This window comes from Amphiura filiformis, chromosome 3, assembly GCF_039555335.1.
Source record: "Amphiura filiformis chromosome 3, Afil_fr2py, whole genome shotgun sequence".
In the NCBI taxonomy this organism is placed as follows: Eukaryota; Metazoa; Echinodermata; class Ophiuroidea; order Amphilepidida; family Amphiuridae; genus Amphiura; species Amphiura filiformis.
Genome location: NC_092630.1, coordinates 14124000 through 14144131, shown reverse-complemented (window position 1 = coordinate 14144131; position 20132 = coordinate 14124000). Strand labels below are relative to the sequence as shown.

Here is a 20132-nt window from a genome sequence, read left to right as displayed (position 1 = left end):
GAAGCCAATTTCTGCCAAAAAATTAGTTCTATTACATGTAATTATGCCTTCAATTTTGTTCAGTCTATTTTTTACATGTAAATAATACTTATGCAAAAGTGAACCCTAAATCAGGCCCCCCGGCAGTATCCTTTCTGTTAAAGAAATCATGAATAATTTTCTTACATTATGGAATAAAGTAAGAGAGTAGTTTCACTGGTGTGTGTGTGTGGGGGGGTGCATTTGTAATTACCTGCACATGTGTCCCTACATTAGGATACACACATCATAAACGTGGACACACCTCGGTTGTATGTAAACTGAGCTCAAAAAGAAACTTATAATTTTTTACAACTTGTGAATCACAAGGTCATATCTTAAAATACTGTCAATCAAAATGAACCAAAATTACTCACAGGATTACCTTAATACTCTACTCAAAACACATGTCAGTAACCAAGCAGTTGTCCAACTGACACAACAGCAAAATGCACTGTCATGGGACAGCTTCCTGGACTTCCTTCACTTTCACAGCCCAACATTTGGCACCCAGGACAAAAAATCTGTGAGAATGTGCACAAGATCCTTGCACAGATGATAAAACGGTGCTGCTTTCTGCTTTTCATACACTTTTTTCATGAAACAGGGCTGGGCTGTGAATGTGGTCCAGGAAGCTGTCCCATGTCAGTGCATTTTGCTGTTGTGTCAGTTGGATAACTGCTTGGTTACTGACATGTGTAAATCTGTGTGTAATTTTGGTTCAATTTGATGGACAGGATTTCAAGATATGACCTTGTGAAAAATTATAAGTTTCTTTTTGAGCTCAGTTTATATAACCAGGACAATAATGAAAAAAATGCATTTTAAAATGGGTCCACGTTTAGGGGGTTCAGGGCCATGGTTGGATAGTAAGAGTATAAAAAGCATAAATGCAGAATGGCGTCCTCTTTTGCAGGTATATTTACAAACAGGGGTGTGTGTGTGTTATATAAAGTTCTCAATATATTTTGCTGGTCCTCACAATTAAAGCTGAATAAATGTAATAGAGTAGTTTAAATTGTGACACGATATGGTCCATGGGGGCCAAAGGAGGCATTTTTGAAAATTGAGTTACTGTAATTATTACATTACACATACGATAGGCTATCATTACTGAAAACGCCAAAGGTCTAGCATACTTGGTTCTAAAGTTATGAAGTTTTTTGATGTCTATTTTCCTATGTATTTTATTGTTTTTTACTCCATATTTTTACCTTTATCTCAGTTTCAAATTTGTCGCCTTTGGCCCCCATGGACCAGATCGTGTCACAATTGGTATCATTGTGTGATGTTTTATTGGTTAAACTGATAAAAAGTATAAAAATTATATAGAATTATGTTTTACTCTTGATGGTAGAATTATTTTTGTTTATTTTTTCTATTTTTTAAACACATTATAGTGTTGTTTCTAGTATTTCGGATGACCAACACAGCAACTCACACCTTTTATGTTTTACATGCAACACAGTTACACTAAACACACACACAAAATCTCAATGGGGCTGTGCATACTGACCAATGGATCAGAGTACATAGGCTGCTGGTCAGTTTGGTAAAAATATCTAAAGGCCTATTAGCAATATTATGAAACTGCACATGGAATTAGTTACATATAATAAAATACAAAACTTGACTCACCGCATATATCTTGGAATTTGGAGAAAAGAGTAAAAAATGGTACAAGGGTAGGAATAAGAAAAGGATACAGTCATGTTGCAAATGAGTGATAACAAATTGCAAGAGGATTGAGATGAGGTAGGGTGAGGCTAGGGGCGCCCCTAATAATAGAAAAAATCAAGCTAGTGGTGGCTTAGGAAAAATATGGGTTTCCAAAATAATACGATATTACTCATCAGGCCCTTGCAACTCCTTATACAAGAAGGTGGGGACAGTGCAACTCTTGATCGGTACCTGTCAATTTTCTCAGCATAGAAAATACCAATTTGCCTTGTCTTTGACAATTATTTAAAGTTGATTTCCCCCAATGAATGCAATGGTAAGTGTCCCCTTTAGTGTCAGAGGGGGCAAAGCAACCAATGGAAAGAAGCAATATATCGCACGTGACGTCATGCCGACCAGCAGAATATCAAGACTTACAGCGTATTGATATCAAGACTGATGCTCAAAAGCATCTGACACACACCCATTTAATACAAGTCTTTCTTGCAAGAGTGGATCAACCCACTCACATTGTAAAGACCACACTGATTCAAAAAGCAATATATTTCATACAAGATGGAAGTATCTGATCACTGGAGCAATTCAAGGGAGGTAGACATCAACCTAGACATGACACAGGTTAGTAATAATGTGCTGTTACATTTGAAATTCTCCCCCTTGTGGAAGATGAAACTATTATCTTAATTCCATTTGAATGAGATTGCCAATGGGCTATTCCAGTTGATATCTATACCCCCCCTTGTGGATGATATGTATCTCCCATACATTGGGTGTGCATTTCAATTGGAATCACCTATTCAGGTAACCCCATTGCAATTCGCATGTGTGGAAGATTAAGATCATGTCTTCCACAGGGGGTGTGTGGATGGAAAAGCCCAGGTGGAATATGTCATGTCTTCTGTCAAAATCCACGCAGATGAAACTTATAGCAGAATGCAGTTGGATTTTACACAAGTATTTGTTTGAAATTTTTCGAAACATATTCCACTGTTAAACTGCTGAAATTGGTCGGAATTTAAAAGTCTTCATACAAGGGGTGTGTGGATTTTAAATGCAACAGCTGAATAGATGGTCCAATAAGATATATCATAACAATGAGAGGTTTCTTTCTTAGAAAGGTATAAACTATATTTAATTGGATGCAAAAGAGATAGAAAGGTGGAGATATATCTGGATGCAAATGGCCTCTAACTCTCTGTTGATTGTTTTACGATTGACACAAAATTAAAAAGAGGTTATTTCTGTAGTGGTAACATTTCAACCTCTTTAGTCCACTACATATACCATTTTTCACCCGATGTGACGTCATTGCCTTTTTAATGATGCGCAGCTTCAAGTAGTTAGTGCACGCTCAAAAAAGCGTGGCATACGCACATGCGCTTAAAGCCACCGCATAAATGCATGTGTGCAACAGCTGCTTCAACATGTTGACGCCACTGCCACATCAGGATCAAAAAAGGTACTATTCTGGTTTACCCTGCGCACCCTATTTTTAGGGTTGGGGTTAGGATTAGGTTTACACTTGTGCACAGGGTATACCAGAATTATTCCCAAAAATATTATAGAACAACCATTATCATTCACAAGTTTATAGGGCCTATATCTATATTAATCAAATATAGTTGCAAAATGATGGTTATTAAAAGCATACCCAAACCCTAATTATAAATAGACATGCTGAAAGCAAGACAAAAAACTTACCAGAATAAAATGAAACAACCATGTGGTAAGCAGAGCAAATTTGAGGAATACGTTTAATAAAAGCTTAAATGTGTTGGTTTCCTGATGACTAAACAAGGCAGGGCCCCATGGGGGGTACTTAGTACAAATGACCATACTGGGATGTGCCGCAAATATGGGTAGCATTTTAGGCCTTTTGGTATATCAATGACCCCTTTTGGTATATGAATGGGTCCTTTTTTCAAAATTTTATATTTCTTGAAAATAGCCCAATTTTGCCTCCATCTAGCCAAAATTTTGAAATTGTCTAAAAATATTTGGGAAAATTTGTAAAAACTAAGATAATATGGGTTAAATTTGGTTGCAAATTTTGAATTTTGGTATATGGGTCCAAATTTTTTGAAAATTTGGTATATTTATGGGTCCACTTTCAAATTCTCAGCGGCACACCCTACCAAAATCAAACTTGAGTACCCCTTTCCCCCCCCCCCCCGGAAGGAGCTTGAACCTTTTAGGTATTCCAAAAGCACCCTCACATTATCCCATATGGAATAACAAGTACATTATAGGGGACATCTATAAGATCCTGGTTATTGCCAAGGCAGGAGAGGATAATCCTAAATGCTAAAGTAAAGGTAAAGGAGACAATCCTGTATAAACAGTGATTGGAGTGCCCATCTCTCTTTCATTGGCGATTGGGCCAGACTCCTTCATGTAATGTTGCTATATAGGGGGATCGCTACACCTCTACAGCAAGTCTGTTACCTTCCCAGCATTTAAAAATGCCGGTAGCCATTTAAACACCTGGGTGGAGAGGAGTAATCGAGATAAAGTGCCTTACTCAAGGGCACAACACGATGGCGTCGCCGGGGCTCGAACCTGCAACCTTCCGATTATGAGTCAGTGCCCGTTCCGCTAGGCCACTGTGCTCCTAAATGCTATGCAAAGCAATTGGGCTAGACCAATTAAAATCCAGACATGGCCTTAATCTCCCACACAGGGAGTGTGAATTTCAAATGGGGTTACCTGAATGGGTGGCTCCATTTGCAATTCACACTCCCTGCATGGAAGATTAAGGTCATGTCTTCCATAGGGGGATGCATGTATTTCAACTGGATAAAACCAATTTGCATTCGGGGGTACTCGGTACAAATGATCATCCAGGGATGTGCCATAAATATTAATCTCCTATTTGGGCCTCTGGTATAATGGCCCCATTTCTAGGTTTTGGTGTAAAAATGCATTCATATTTTGTGAAAAAAAATACCTTTCACCTGAAGCTTTTCTGATTTGGCAACATATAACTGATAAACATATTAGTGGAGCGCTTTGAATTAGATTACAATATCACATCATTTTCTAATCTCATTATATTTTACATACAATGTTAACATTAAAGGTAGATTTAAAAGTGGTCAACACTTTTTGAACCAAATATTACAGAGAAACCATTCTCCGTCATCAGCGGAGAATGTTTTTTCCGAAATATTCGGTTCAAAAAGTGAGCGTTGTTGACAAGTTTTGATGTCTATTCCCAACACATATAAATCATGACCCCCCAGGTGTAGCCACTGTTGAGGACTCGTGTTTAAAAAAATCAGATAAAGGGCAATAAAGATATTGGAAAGTGATGTGATAATGATTATGCTGTTCACTCAAGCATGATAGATAGACCCAGGGGCTATTTTAACGTGCCTCACTGTCACGATCGTGCAATGAGATAAAAGTGTTGATGAAGTAGAGTGCGTTTCAAAAATAAAAAAATTGACATTTTTACCTGAATGTGACCATAAGAAAGGCTCTACCATTGTCTACTATTAAAGCATATCTACTCGGATTGTTAATTTTCACTGCCGCGAATATTTTATCTCGTCATATGCGTGACAGTGAGGCACGTTAAAATAGCCCCTGGATAGACCAGTCCTTTGTTTATAAACATTGCTGTCAATTCATCTATCAACATACTCATATAATTGATTTTAATCAATTGCAATTCTTAAAGTTTGTTATTACCTTGGTGGTTTTTTCTATCCACATAGAATTGAACTCCTCTGGGTCAAAGGTTACAGCTAACACTGTTATACAAGAGAAACATGGTGAGAAAATTGTAAAATCAAACAATGTAAACAAGTTTACAGTACATGCATTTAAATATGTTTATCCTATAGTTTTCTTAACATTTGGTGAAACTGCTCAACAAGTAGTCTTCTAAGAGCTGAATTCCAAGACTTGCTCAATTTAAATTTACAAGGAGAGAAACAGATACAATTCACTTGATTTTCTTATTTCTAGATGAATTTTACCCATTTGTATTAAAACAAATTTAATATATACATAGTGCCTTCACTAACTTTGATCATATTTTTACTTTTTATTTCAGATGTATTTTGGCAACATTCAAACCCTTGCCCTCCCATGCAGTTTGTTTAAATATCTATAAATGACTAACCTCCTGCTACGGTATCTCCCATCATTCTCAGAGCTTTGCTGGCCATCACGTTGGCCATGTATGTCACATTAACAGGTGGTTTCATACCATCTGAAAAAAAGAAACAAATCATTGTATGAGGATTCATAGTGTACTATACCTACCCCACAAGGTTGGGAAGGGGGCACTTGACACAAATCACCATACAGATATGTACCCCCAAAAGACCCTTGAATACCAAAAAAGAGTACTGATGAGACCCCTGATTTTGATAATTTCAGCTCTAAACGACCCCAAAATTGCTCATTTATGGTAATTTCAACCAAAAAGCTGAGAAAGATCCTTAATTTGCTCCCATTTATGCCATCAGCTCCTAAAGATCCACCATTAGCAGTTCTGTGGGAAACATACCCACCAAAAACATATGTGCCCCCATAACAGTGGCGTGCATGGCGTTCCTACCCCAGGGGCTGAAGAAAATTCAATTTTGCCGCCTTCCTCAACAGCCGAAAAGGTTGACCCATTTTTTTTTTTTCGGTGGTTTGAAAAAGTGAAGAGCAAAAAAAAAAAAAAAAAAAAAAAAAAAAAAAATTACTACCGCACTAAAAAGCCCTAAAAGGAAAAAATTTTGATGTATAGTACAATTTTTTCAAATTTTTGCTGCCCTTTTTTCTTTACTAATTCTATTTCTATTTGCCGCCCCTTTTTTGCCACCCCTTTGTTTTCACCGCCCCTGCTTTTTACCCAGGGGGGCTGGCGCCCCAAAGCCCTCCCCCAAAAAAAAAAAAAAATATGGGCATGCATAATGCTTTTGTACTTGTGATTCCAAGCACTTCCTGTTAACTACAATTTGATTTTTTTTTATGAAATGAGTCATTTTTTATGTTGTCCTAGAATAGAAAAGTGAAATAGAAAATGAGCTTGAATCCCCCAAAATAGGGATTTTTTTTAAAAAGCCAATTTATCCTCATTTTAGGACAAAAATGGGGTGAACATTTCCCATGCATACAGTGTTGATACACTAGGTTAAAAAATTGGCTGTTGTGTTACAACTTTCAAGTGTGGTGGACAAAATACTACTCTCTTTCCCTTTATGTCAACATATTTATAGTCCATTTATCTTCTTCAAGACAGTGGCTTCCTTGTATCATACATGCATGATCAAATGTGTTGCTTCTGTAGTGTGCAATACATTGTGACCGCGCGTCCCTACACATTATATACTGTCTCAAGGAAACCAGATGGATATAGCTAAAGTATGGCCTCTGTCTTAACGCTCTGCACGCTGGTGTTGACTGCAGACGAAAAATTTATTTATTTTTTCAAAATTTTTTAAAAATTTCAGAATTTCACATTTTCATGAACATATTTGGAATTAGCATGAAAAATGCATTAAAATGAGTACAAACAAGCCTAGTATCAGTTCAGAAATTCTTGAGATAAGTCTTGATATTTTGAGAAAATATCTCCAAACTTGGCACTTTTTATGTTGAAGCCTAAGGCTACAATCCAGGAAAAAAAGGTTGGCACACTTTGCCTGTCTTTTGGTATATTTCCTCCCCCGCTCCCCCAATTCAATGTTGGACCAAGCCATGTTGTCAACAGGTCCGTGAGACCCTCCAACATTGAAAGATGGGAAGTGGGGAAGGGTGAGATATAGGGGGGATTGGGGAAGGGTGAGATATAGGGGGGAGTCCGTACTTCACATATATTCAGTGCTGTACGGTGCAACCATTTTAGGCGCATTGGCGACTAGATTTTTTCTGATGCGACTAAATATTCAACCCCTGGCGACAATGGCGACCAACTGTTGAAGCTTTTAATCACCAGCAACTGCAAAATACGCATGTAACGTACATGTACATGTAGCATTCAAAATACTGAACGTATGCTATGAATATGCATTTATCATGATGTCTTGATGGGGACTTCCTGGAAAACATATAGGCCTACACTGTACATGCTATGTATGAAGTATGTAGCGTACAATGGGAATATTGAGTACAGCAGCTATGAACATTCAACGCATGTGGCTGTTCAGTTGGCGCCTCATATTTTTGGGAGCCTGGGAGCAATATTTGGGCGCTTAAATTTATATAGATAGGAGCCATTGGCTCCTCAATCAGTTTTTGCACCGTACAGCACTGCATATATTGCATGCATGTTTCACTCGCCTCTCCAATTTTGATAGGGCACGCATTTCCATTGTTTATAGTGCAAGTGTGCCAACTGTTTTTTTCCTGGATTGTAGCACACAGTAAGTTGCAGCCTTACGACTTCGATGCAGTCCACATTGGTAAATTCCCAATTACAGATAGGATTAGTATTAAGCCACATGCCAAATTTGCTAATGTTTTTATCAACTTTTTTTCCATTCATTGAAAACTTTTTTCTGTAGTTTTCTAGAATCAAGAGATGTTAAATTCTTACCAGCAGCCCTATTATAATGTACAGAGAAAACACAATTTTCAGTGTAGAGTGCTTTTTGATTGTAGGCTTGATCCCAAATAAAAAAATATAAATCAGGAGCAGTTCTTACCAGAAGCCCTATTGTAAGGCACAGAGAAGACGTAATTGTTGGTGTATAGTGCTCTTTGATAGTAGGCTTGATCCCACGGATCTTGTATAGCTTTGATCTGCTCATCACTCCAAGTTTTAGGGACACTGAAAAAAACCACAAAAATGTTCATAAAAATATCAAACATGGAGTAACTTCAGGAGCCACTTAAGAATAGTGGTTGCCACCCCAACCATAGGAGCCACTTAAGAACCACATTAGTATAGTGGTTGCCACCCCAACCACAGTAGCCACTTAAGAATAGTGGTTGCCACCCCAACCATGGGAGCCATTTAAGAATAGTGATTGCCACCAAACCATAGGAGTCACTTAAAAGAAAAGTAGTTTCCACCCCAACCATAGGAGCCACTTAAGAATAGTGGTTGCCATCCCAACCATAGGAGCCATTTAAGAAAAGTAGCTTCCACCCAACCACAGGAGCCACGTAAGAATAGTGGTTGCCACCCCAACCATAGGAGCCATTTAAGAATAGTGGTTGCCACCCAATCATAGGAGCCACTTAAGAAAAGTAGCTTCCACCCAACCATAGGAGCCACTTAAGAATAGTGGTTGCCACACCCAAACATAGGAGCCATTTACGAATAGTGGTTGTCACTCCCATAGAAGTAGCCACCACCAACCATTTAAGCCACTTTAGATCAATTAAAAAACACAAGCAAAACCCAAGAAAATCAAGGTTGAATAAACATTAATACCACTTTTCAATGTTGATCAATACAATATCATGTTTTAGGAAACCTGATTCTATTGTCTAAAAGTTTATGTGTGGGGAAATACAATTCAGTTTAAACCAGTTCTATTGTCTAAAATTTTGTGTGTGGGGAAATACAGTTCGGTTCTTTAAACTGTTTCAATTGTCCAAAAGTCATGGGGACATATGACATTGTGTCATTGACAACTTACCTTGGTGGATGTATGCGTGTCAATCCACCTTGTGTTGCTACCAATTGATAAATTACACCATGTCTGAAAAAATATGATGATAAAAGTTACATAATTATTTATAAAGAGCATCTATACATTGGTTTGCTTCAAGTTCCGAAGTAATGCCAATGCTTGTTCGCGGTTGCGCCGCAAGCATTGGGCTATTCCAGAAATTAAAGGCACCCCCTAAAGAAGACATGGGGATTCCCAAAATTTTCACCATTTTTATGCTCTGGGAATTTCCCCCCCCCCGAAAAAAACAGTCATTATTTTCACAACCCTAAAGAAGACATGGGAATTCCCAAGAAAAAGACACCTTTTTATTTTAGGCTTGGGAATTCCCAAAAATTTTGGCAAAAGTTTGCCTGTCTTCTTTAGGGACACTGGGAATTCCCAATTTTTTAATCATTTTATTGTCAAAATAGGAATTCCTATTTTTTTTTTTTAAAATTTTGGTCTAGGAATTCCCAAACATTTATGGTACAAACTTGCATGTCTTCTTTAGGGAGGGTGCCATTAATTTCTGGAATAGCCCATTAGCTGACAAACCGCTATTATACGCGTGCATGTATACTCTGCGTGATAAGCTTTATGTGACCAGAGAAATATGCATGTACGTCACTACCAAACTTGAAGTGGACCAAGGAATATGTCTTGCCCTTTAGTTGCTCTATCATTCTCTTTCTATCTCATCTCTCTATATCTCTCTTCCCTCCATGAATCCATTAAAGTGGGGCCTGGGTTGTGGTACTCAAATAATTTTTGGTAGGTACATGCCACTCTCATTTTTTTTTTTTTAAATGTAGGATCTTGACCGGAGATTGGGGACATAACATGGGGTCTCTAGAATTAAAAATGGGGCTTTGTTCAGTGCCTTTAGGCGAAAAGTTCTCAGAAATAAGTGCTTTGAGTTCAATTTTAGCATACGGTATGTGGTGTGATCAAGTAAAATTTTATTTCTGTAAACTATTTTTTTTGGCTGAACCAAATCATATCAAATCAGCTTTAAGGCAGCTGTGTACTCTCAGACATGCATGTAGTAAAAGTGCCATAACGTAAAAACAACAATTATGAAGAAAATCACAAAAATGTGAGTTTTTGGTAATTTTTGTTCGGTACATCATAACAAAAAAACACTCTTTCCAAAAATGTTTGTTTTATTTTTTTCTTAATCTTGAGACACCATTCAAAAAACCGTTGTTTTTTTAGTTTTTTGATATTGGCCTTATTTTTTGAGATATTGACCATATAAGGCATCAAAATGAACTTTTTAAAATTCGCAAACGCCTATTTGCACAAAATGATGCCTAAAATCGAAATAGACCAAAATATAAAAAAATGAGAAAACCGTTTCTTAAGTCGATCATGCTTTTTATGATGAGCATAATTGCTTACCTATAGATGCTGTATTTATTGAGTTATCATGTACCTAAATCGTCATTTTACCGAGAAAATGAACATTGAAATAAAGGCCGTTGAAGTTTAAAGTGGTCACATTTTGCACTTTGATCGAAGCTCACAGGAGAATCTGCGGCAGTTGTCGTTTTCTACCTTACATTACGTGAACATCGGGTAAATCCACAGCCCCTTGAGAAGTTTGGGCGAAATCTATTCATATCTTGATGTTTAAATCGGGGGAAAGAACTTGAAAAAATTCACATTTTATCAGCTAAAAGCGGAGCCATTTGACCGCTAGGTTTTACAAAATCAGTGCTTCCGTGATGCTTCCATAAGATGCGCCGGCGCATGCAGATAAGCGTTATGTATGTGTAGCGTATCTCTTGGCGTTAACAAATTAGCGACTACAAAAGCGCGATGCGTTGTTATGCAGCGTATACCCGATGGTACAACAAAGATTTTCTTTCCTTTTAAATTGCGGAAACAGTGAAATAGCGAAATAAAATCCATAAAATAGAGCAGTGGAGTTAACAAATCTGGATTTTCTTTCCTTGTATTTATAAAAAACATAACAAAGTAAATTTATTTCAAAAAAGCTCAATTTAGCGAAAGAAACAATGTCTAGAGTACACAGCTGCGTTAATTACTTACTTCTTATAAATTAACCTTGTTCCAAGTCTCAATCCATCTATTTAACAGGTCCTTTGTAATTACTTACTTCTTGACCTTGTTCCAAGTCTCAATCCATCTATTTAACAGGTCCTTTGTAATTACTTACTTCTTAACCTTGTTCCAAGTCTCAATCCATCTATTTAACAGGTCCTTTGTAATTACTTACTTCTTGACCTTGTTCCAAGTCTCAATCCATCTATTTAACAGGTCCTTTGTGATCTCAGCATCAAGGAATAATTTCTTCACCATGTCATTATCGCCTGCATCAATGGAGTGCAAAGAATAGAATATTCACAATGAGCACAGTTCAGATGACAGATGACGTCAAATGAAAAACAAGACATGACAAGAAACAGGGCATTCATAATGGGGCAGAGTATTGCTGTTAAAAACATATCAAATATAATACAAAATACTATTGAGCTCAATTCCCTGATCAAATAGAGGAAATAAAAGATGAAGAAGTAAAGAAGGAAAAAAATAAGAAGTGAACAAAGTAAAAGAAGAAAAGTAGAAGAGTAGAAGTAAAAGAAATAAAAGTAAAAGAAGAAGTAAAAGAAGAGGTAAAAGAAGTTAAAAATGAAGTAAAAGAAGTTAAAGAAGAAGTAAAACTTTTACTAAAAGGGGTAAAAGAAGAAAAGAATGAGTAAATGATCTAAAAGAAGAGCAAAAGAAATAAAAGAAGGGGTAAAAGAAGAAAAGGAGAAGAAGAACAGTTATTTTGTACTTTTGCATGAACATATCACAATTAAGGACTAAACATTCACATGAGCCCATGAATTTATGATAAACTCAATTCTGTAGAGACTTTGGTTGTTCTAAATCTGGTATCAAATTATTAAAAATGTATCCCATATGAATAATGTTCTGGTCATGCTTTAAAATCTTTGCATAGCCCTTGCAGTGTAAGAGTTTCAGTTGATGCGACCTAAGTATTAAGTTTTCTCACAAACTCTCAAACTTATCAAAACCCTGAAAAACAAATCCGGCAAGAATCAATAACATTAACATGTAACATTGCAATATTGCACATACAACCATGTTGACAGATATCCAATTAAGTTGTTTAGATCAAATACCTATGGACAAACATGGACATGGAATTACAAATATTGTGAGCTCAGCATTGACAATTTGCAAGTAACACTGTTAAAACTTAACTATTAGTTCCTCAACTTTAAAAGTTGAACATTTAAGTACAATACAGATACTACAGTACTTACACACTAATAATGATAGTACATTAGACTTACAGTTTTCAAAAGCAACTATAGTTGGCATGAAATCAACAAGTATGTAGCAATTTAAGTAACACTACTTCAGTAACACTAATAGTTTAATAAACTCAAAATCACAATGGGTAACCAGGATCATTATTCATCAAGAAGATTGGCTCATTCTAAACATTGTATTAAATCTCTGGGTTGCTTAGCTTTGTGTAAGAATTTATATCTTGAAGTGCAGTTTATAATGACTTCAGACCAGGAGCACCTGCTTAAAATACTTGTCTTCTGTTACTATAATGCACCCCTGTAGAAAGAAGTTAGGGAGGAAGACTTCACAGAAGCTCAGGACAGAAGCAGCCGTAGAAAACTTGCATGCTTTAATCAGGTGACCCAACACTCTACATGCAATAGAGGCCGTCAGCCTTTCGCCATCTTGTGGGTATTAATGATCTGTGTGTTCATGTGTCGGACACTATGCGCAGGGCGCAGCCTGCCACGCAGCTGTTATCGCGCATCAACGCGGTGATTTTGCTGTTCACGCATGGAGATCGAACGACCATCACAGCGTGTACCCACACGATGGTGGCATATGACGTCACGGTGACGGCCTCTATTGTCACAAATTCTGGCCTTAGAAGTACAAAGTTTCTTTGAGGTGAAGACATGAAAAGATTGTATTTGAAAACGAATCATGATCATGTACTTGCACATTGTGATTTTGAGTTGATGTAAAGGGTTTTACTTTCTCTCTGCCAAACAATTTGATTTTAAAGAATTTGACTATAATTTTATGTTGTCATACCATTTCAGCTAGGATCAACTAATTTATTTACTTTATATCCATTTGACTGCTTAAGCAGAAAAGTATGTACTCATATAGCAATGCTAATCTTACGTGCTCTCCATGAACAACCCGGGACGGACAGCCAGGGATAAACACCCTACTCTTTTCAAAACTGACTATGATATAAATGTAAAGGTATGACTCTCTATACATGGCACTGATGGCTTAATGTCCAATCCTAAATGAACCATGTAGAGAAGTCTGAATTTGATCTACATCCACTTAAATCAGACTTTATTTACAAGATGATACCAAAGAATTTTGCCACTGACAGGAATTGAACACAGGATCTCATGCACCAAATGAGAGTACCCCAACTATCAGGCTCCCTTAAAATAACACTTAATTTTGAGTATCTTGTTAGAAAGACAGAGTTACTCATAAATGATTAACATAATTTTGTTTGTAGAATTCTGTGAAATTAATTATGATTAGTTAAAACAAATAAATGACTTGACAAAATCTGGACTGAAGGTCATAATAAGAAATAGGTTTCCATCGGGTTACAGTGCAAAGTTAGTACAAATGTATGGGGACTGTAAACAAGGTTTGGGGGAATATGTATGACTTCAGACTTATTGGAACTAAATTAGGACTAAGATTTGGTTAGAGTTACAGTCAAGGTAAAACTAGATTAAAGAAAGAGTTGAAATTAAGACTAGAAATAATGTAAAAATAATGGAAAGTTATTAGGTTTTCAATTTTAGGAAAAAGTTGGTTATGTGTGGTTAGTGAAATGTTAGAGAATATGGTCAAGGGCTGATCGAGAATTAGAGGGTACAGTATAAAGTTTGTTCGGCTTATATCAGGTGAAAAAAATAAGACTCATAACACCATGTATTGATATAAAATGGCATTCACAGAAATGTGTGTAGTACTTACGCTAGTCTGGCATTGCGTGACTGACACACGCTTATCTGAATTCTGAGGCGTAAGTTGGGACTTTATTGGCGCTCAATAACAAAAAGCCTAATAATTTTCGCATTATATAAGCCGAACAAACTTTAGAAACAGAATATTCTAAATTTTGAGTACTGCCACAATCTTAACAATATAATCGTAGTAGATTTGACACAACTATTGTAAGCAACACTCAACTTTGATACATCTTAATCGGCCTACATTAACACAAAACTACAATTATGTCTACGAGTGGATATTCATACGTAGTAGTAGATAAAATGAATTAAAGTTTTAACTTCAACACTACACTATTTTTCGCTCACCTGGAACGTTTTCACTAGTCCGACTAGCGTCTTCAGCAGATGGTGATGCTGTGATGACAAGATATCATCACAGCATCACCATCTGCTGAAAACGCTAGTCGAACTAGTGAAAACGCTCCAAATGATAAAAAAATAGTGTAGTGTTGAAGTTAAACTTTAATTCATTACAATTATGTCCTTTACTATAATTGAAAAGAAGTTACAATATATAGATCACTTGCCTATAAAAGAAACTCTAGCTTAATGTAAACAATTATTTATCTATGTGACACTTTTTGTTCATCTCAAATTCATATTTAAAGCTACCATGACTTGTAAACTTTGTAAGGTTAAGTTGAAAGTTCTTATCCAGTTTTATATCATGATTACAGTGACTTTAGCCGTGCGATAATATTTACTACCACATGGCATGAAAAGAAACCATTTGATATCATGATATAAAACAAATATTACATGCCAATATTCGTGTAATAGTAAAAATATATAATTTGGTCAAATTTTGACTGTTCTATTTCACTCGGCTACGCCTCATGAAATAGAACAGTCAAAATTTGACCTCATGATATATTTTGTACTATCACACTCATAGGCATGTAATATTTGTATACTATCACATGGCATGAAAAGAAACCATTTGATATTATGATATAAAACAAATATTACATGCCAATATTTGTGTAATAGTAAAAATATATCATTTGGTCAAATTTTGACTGATTTATTTCACTCGACCACGCCTCGTGAAATAGAACAGTCAAAATTTGACCAAATGATATATTTTGTACTATCACACTCATAGCATGTAATATTTGTATACTATCGCTATACTCTTTCACCATCCGAGTGTGATAAAATTCATTCATAAAATTTCTTAATATTTTGATATTTGGTATTTTCATATGCGCTGATCACAAACCCGAAATAAAAAAGGTAACAAGTCAGATTCTAATCAACCCCTGCTTTCCCCAAATTTTACTACAGGCTTATAAAAAAAACCTGTTGCTTAAACTCTTCAGAACTTCAAAAATCGTTCATAGAAATCTTTTGTTACCAGATTTTTTTTGTTTCCACATCATGTTCAGGACATTGTTGTAACCTTTGAAATATGGTTAAGGGACTACTTTTTCAAAACAATCCAAAAAACTACTTAAATTTGGCAAATTTAAACAAGTTCCTCTTGGATTTGTGTCATATGCCTACATACGCATAGTTAAGATGCATGTTGATGAGAATCAGCCACATGATGATTAGGACACATGAAAATGTCACACGCAAGGCCCGATACATGGCTATGTGGTTGTGTATTTTACCCACACATTCTCACAACCCCTTGGATATACCAACTCATGCTTGGTCCACCTTTAATTTGTTCACACAATTCTTGCAGTGAGTAATAAAATGACATGCATTTACATTTCTGAGCAAGTCAGTGCTATATGATACCCCTTTCAATGGAACCAAATTTCATGCATGATAAATGTTAAGTGTATGATGCATTTCCTTGCATTCATAATACAACATGAAGATGAAGACTTGCTGGTGACATTATGTTGCACGGTTCACCGTCAAAGCATGAACAATTTGTTGCTCTATAATGTATGAATTCCATATTTGTGAATCAGGACTGCCACACTGCCACACCCGCTTAAAGCATCTCTGTCCCATTCTCTTCCCTCGGATATTTCTTTCCTTCATTCAAATTCACTTTTTTCAGGGGCAGATCCAGGAATTTTCAGTATGGGGGGCGCCGAGCCACCGCCGTCGGCGCCCACACAAATTCAGGCGCACAAAAATACACAGAGTCAGGCACCGCTCTGCAAAAAATAGAGGGGGCGCGCGCCGGGTGCGCCCCACTCAAAATCCGCCCCTGTTTTTAATCACCTCTCTCCCTCCCCTCTCTGCATCACACACATTTCTCTTTATATATATATTACACACATAGTACTGGGAGCCAGAACCGCCACCGTTGCATCCTACAGGACTAAAACATACCAATTTTATTAAGTTCCTTCAGATGATCCCAAAACACATTCCAGTAATTCCCAAAATTTAAAAGTAGCTTTAAGATCATAGGGATCAATCAAGGTGAACACAGGGGTCAAAATTCAAGCTTGCTCAAATTTTGCTTTAAAGCATACAAAAAGTATACCTCTCACATCATAAAATAGAAAAAGGTTAGTTTGACCTGTGACACATGCCAAAATGATCAAAGATGGTGGTCAGTTTTGTTTGGCCACACAGGGGTCAGAAACTAAAAGTGCTCTGATTTCAATGAAAATGGTCTCTAATTGTTCGTTTTGTAAAACAAGTTCTCTCTCCATCTCAACTGCTCTCTCTCTCTCCCCTCTCTCTCTGTCTTCTCCTCACTCCTCTCTCATACACATTCTCTCATTCTCTATCTATTGTAATATTTAATATTCATTAATTACATAACCAAATTTCACCTGTTGCATGTACTTGTCATGGCAACCCCAATGATTGTGGATTTGATTTAGACTAGTGTTAGTTTGGTGGACAGACTCACATATCCAATTAACACATGCCATAAAAGGAAGCTATACAAGAAGTCACTGATAACCATGTAGTACACCTTGGAATTACACTACAGTAAGTCCGCCACATATTATGGGACATCAAGTGCTTTCACATCTAAATAAATATTGGGAATCCTAGAAACTCAAATTTTTGACCATTTTTGTGTGAAAATCCAGTTTGGTTGATCCATGTCGATGATGGAAGTAAAAACTGTTAAGTGTTTCTTTTAATAAGACTTTGATGCAGTGTAGACTCAAGTATAAGGACTGCCACCCCAAGAGCTTCAGGATTAGGGTTACAATTAGCTCTGGGGATACAGATTTGGGTTAGGATTTGCAGAATGGTTGAGTCAGAATTATGAGATTTTGGTGTTTGATTAGTATGACATGTAGAGTTTGGTTTAAGATTTGGGAGTGGCATCCTTTATAAATGGTGTTACTCCATATCATTTAGATCTATACTAAACTGGATTTAAATGTTTGTGTAGATAATCCTTATACCTATAACTTCAAGGTAGTAGACTCCATTAGAAACTTTAGACCGAATGTGCACTCAGTCATTGAGCGGTGAGCACTACATTTTGACCAATGAGTGGTTACTGTTACATTGATAAAATCACTCTTATGTCATTGGTCAGTCAATCAACTGAGTGCAAATTCAGCTTAAAGATGCAGTTCTTCTGGGGTGCACCAAACCTGCCTGGTTATCAAATTAATCAGTGACAAGGTTATTTCTGAATTTGACAGGTGCTAATTGATGTTTTAATGTTTCAATAAGCACCTGTCAAACTCCCCCCTCTCCCCCGCCCATATCTCCCCTCCCTCATATCCCATCCCATGCATGGTTACTGGTCTTACTGTAATGTAATTCCATCCTGGCAAGCAATAATTTACACCTATACTGATTCATTGTCAGATGCTGTGACTTACATGTGACATTGTTGTTGGCATCAATAGTGATATTTTCCACTGTGATATTCTCTATCATTATGGTAACATTACCAGCGGTCAAGTTATAGTAGGTGATATTCTCGACTTTGTACGTACGCCAAAGATTGCATTAAGTATTACGATACAAATAATATGATTGATAGATAAGTTCAGCAAAATAGGAAAAAAATGGAAGAAGAAAGCAAAATATGGATATGGTATGTGATGTGAGGAATATGGGATGCCACTGGGAAATACTGAAAAACTTAAGTCTATATTCTTCTAATCAAGGGGTTTCCAGCCCTATGATAAACACTATCAAATAAACTAAAACAATTGAAATGGCAGCCATGCTGGTTCCTTGTGTCCACGGGACAGGTCTCTAGTTTGATTCCACAACCATTGATACTTATGACCTGTTTTATTGCCCCAAGGAGGCCTCTTGGTGGACAGAGTTTTATTCAAATGAGGATGAGTGCAGGGTTGCCAAAAGATTTCAGCCCAAATCGCAGGTCAAATAATCGAAAAGTCACCCAATTTTTCTCTTTACCATTGGTTTCTATGGGGCAGGAAACTATCGGAAGTCGCGGGAGCTAATGTTGAAAAGTCGCCCATTTTTTTTCTTAACCATTGGTTTCTACTGTATGGGACAGGAAATTGTCGCAAGTCGCGGGAAAAATCTTCAAAAGTCGCCCAATTGGGCTACCAAATCGCGGGTTTGGCAACCCTGGATGAGTGATGTAGTATTCCATACAATGGGCACTCCCATGCATGTTGGAAGAATGGCTGATCAGCAGTTAAGATCCCCTTTTCATGGCCCATCAGCTGCTCTCCCTGAACAATTCATGGTATAAATCCACTCTCTCATTTTATCTGTTCATGTTTTATCATTCATTCACGGCTGTTTGATGTATATAGAATTGGCTTCATTATTAACTAAATGCAAACTATAGATGGCGCTATTTATCCTAAATCATATTTCTTTATTTGCAAGGGTTGATTAATACTGCCATTAAAACAGCTGGAATAGGTAAAACAAGCAACAAGGAAATTTTATAAACATATTTTATCAAACAATAAAAGGAATTATTTGTATTAAAAGCTTGAAAGGGTAATTTCCAGTAACTAAATAGCGCCACCAATTTTGTCATTAATAGATACATTTTATATCCGAAAAAGCTTTAAAAATACTATAAAAGTGAATAATTTTGTAAACGAGGGGAAATTAAAGTTGAGAACACTCAAAAGCATCTGTATACATTAGCACGATATCAATTTTTGATGTTTAAGCCTAAAATTTGGTTATACATGATGTTTTGTTTGAAAAAGTAATAAATGATCCCATCAAACAACCGTGTCTCCAAGGCCCCGCTCCCAAGATCAAAGTTCAGTGCGCTCCCATTCTTCAAAACCAATTTTGTAATCAAATCCGCAAAAAACCTAAAATGTGTCAATCTAATTCATTAATTTTTGTAATATTTGTTTAATTTTCAGGTTGAATATTTAGTAGGTGTATTTTAATTGGTCACTCAATATCGCGTAATTAACCAATCAGAAACACTTCTGTAAGAGTGGACATTTTTGCAGTTCATTCATTTTCACGCTTTTCGCACTCATTGCAGCTACCGCGAAAATAAAAAAATGCGAACATGTTCTTTTTATGTATAAGTCTATGTAAGAAAACTCAATATTGCGAATTTAAAAACAAGTGATATGGTTAAAAATCAGTAAAGCGCAAAAATTTACACACACAAAAATAACCACTTTTACAGTGTAAGATAAAAGTTGTCAGGGGGTTAATACACTACATCCCAGTGGCAATCCATACATATGCAATAATCAAAAACAAATTAACATAATAATCAAACTTTCAATGAAATTAATGGGTTAAAACTAATGTGCAAATTAAATGGTATTTTGTGTCATGAATAAATCTGAGCTGGCAAATTAGAAGTAAATTAAAATAAATGCTAATATTTATCAGATTAAAAACA

General features: G+C 36.4%; 1 protein-coding gene across 1 annotated transcript in view; it reads right to left on the bottom strand.

Moving 5' to 3' along the window:
- The window catches only part of LOC140148075 (voltage-dependent calcium channel subunit alpha-2/delta-1-like), a 313901-nt gene that overhangs the window by 10765 nt on the left and 283004 nt on the right, over window positions 1-20132 (bottom strand). Inside the window, exons 30-36 of the mRNA XM_072169928.1 lie at window positions 18139-18243; window positions 11545-11638; window positions 9288-9350; window positions 8346-8470; window positions 5828-5917; window positions 5392-5453; window positions 1657-1665 (exon numbers count right to left, since the gene is read on the bottom strand). Coding sequence (XP_072026029.1) covers window positions 1657-1665; window positions 5392-5453; window positions 5828-5917; window positions 8346-8470; window positions 9288-9350; window positions 11545-11638; window positions 18139-18243 — 548 coding nt within the window. The remainder of the gene's footprint in view (window positions 1-1656; window positions 1666-5391; window positions 5454-5827; window positions 5918-8345; window positions 8471-9287; window positions 9351-11544; window positions 11639-18138; window positions 18244-20132) is intronic.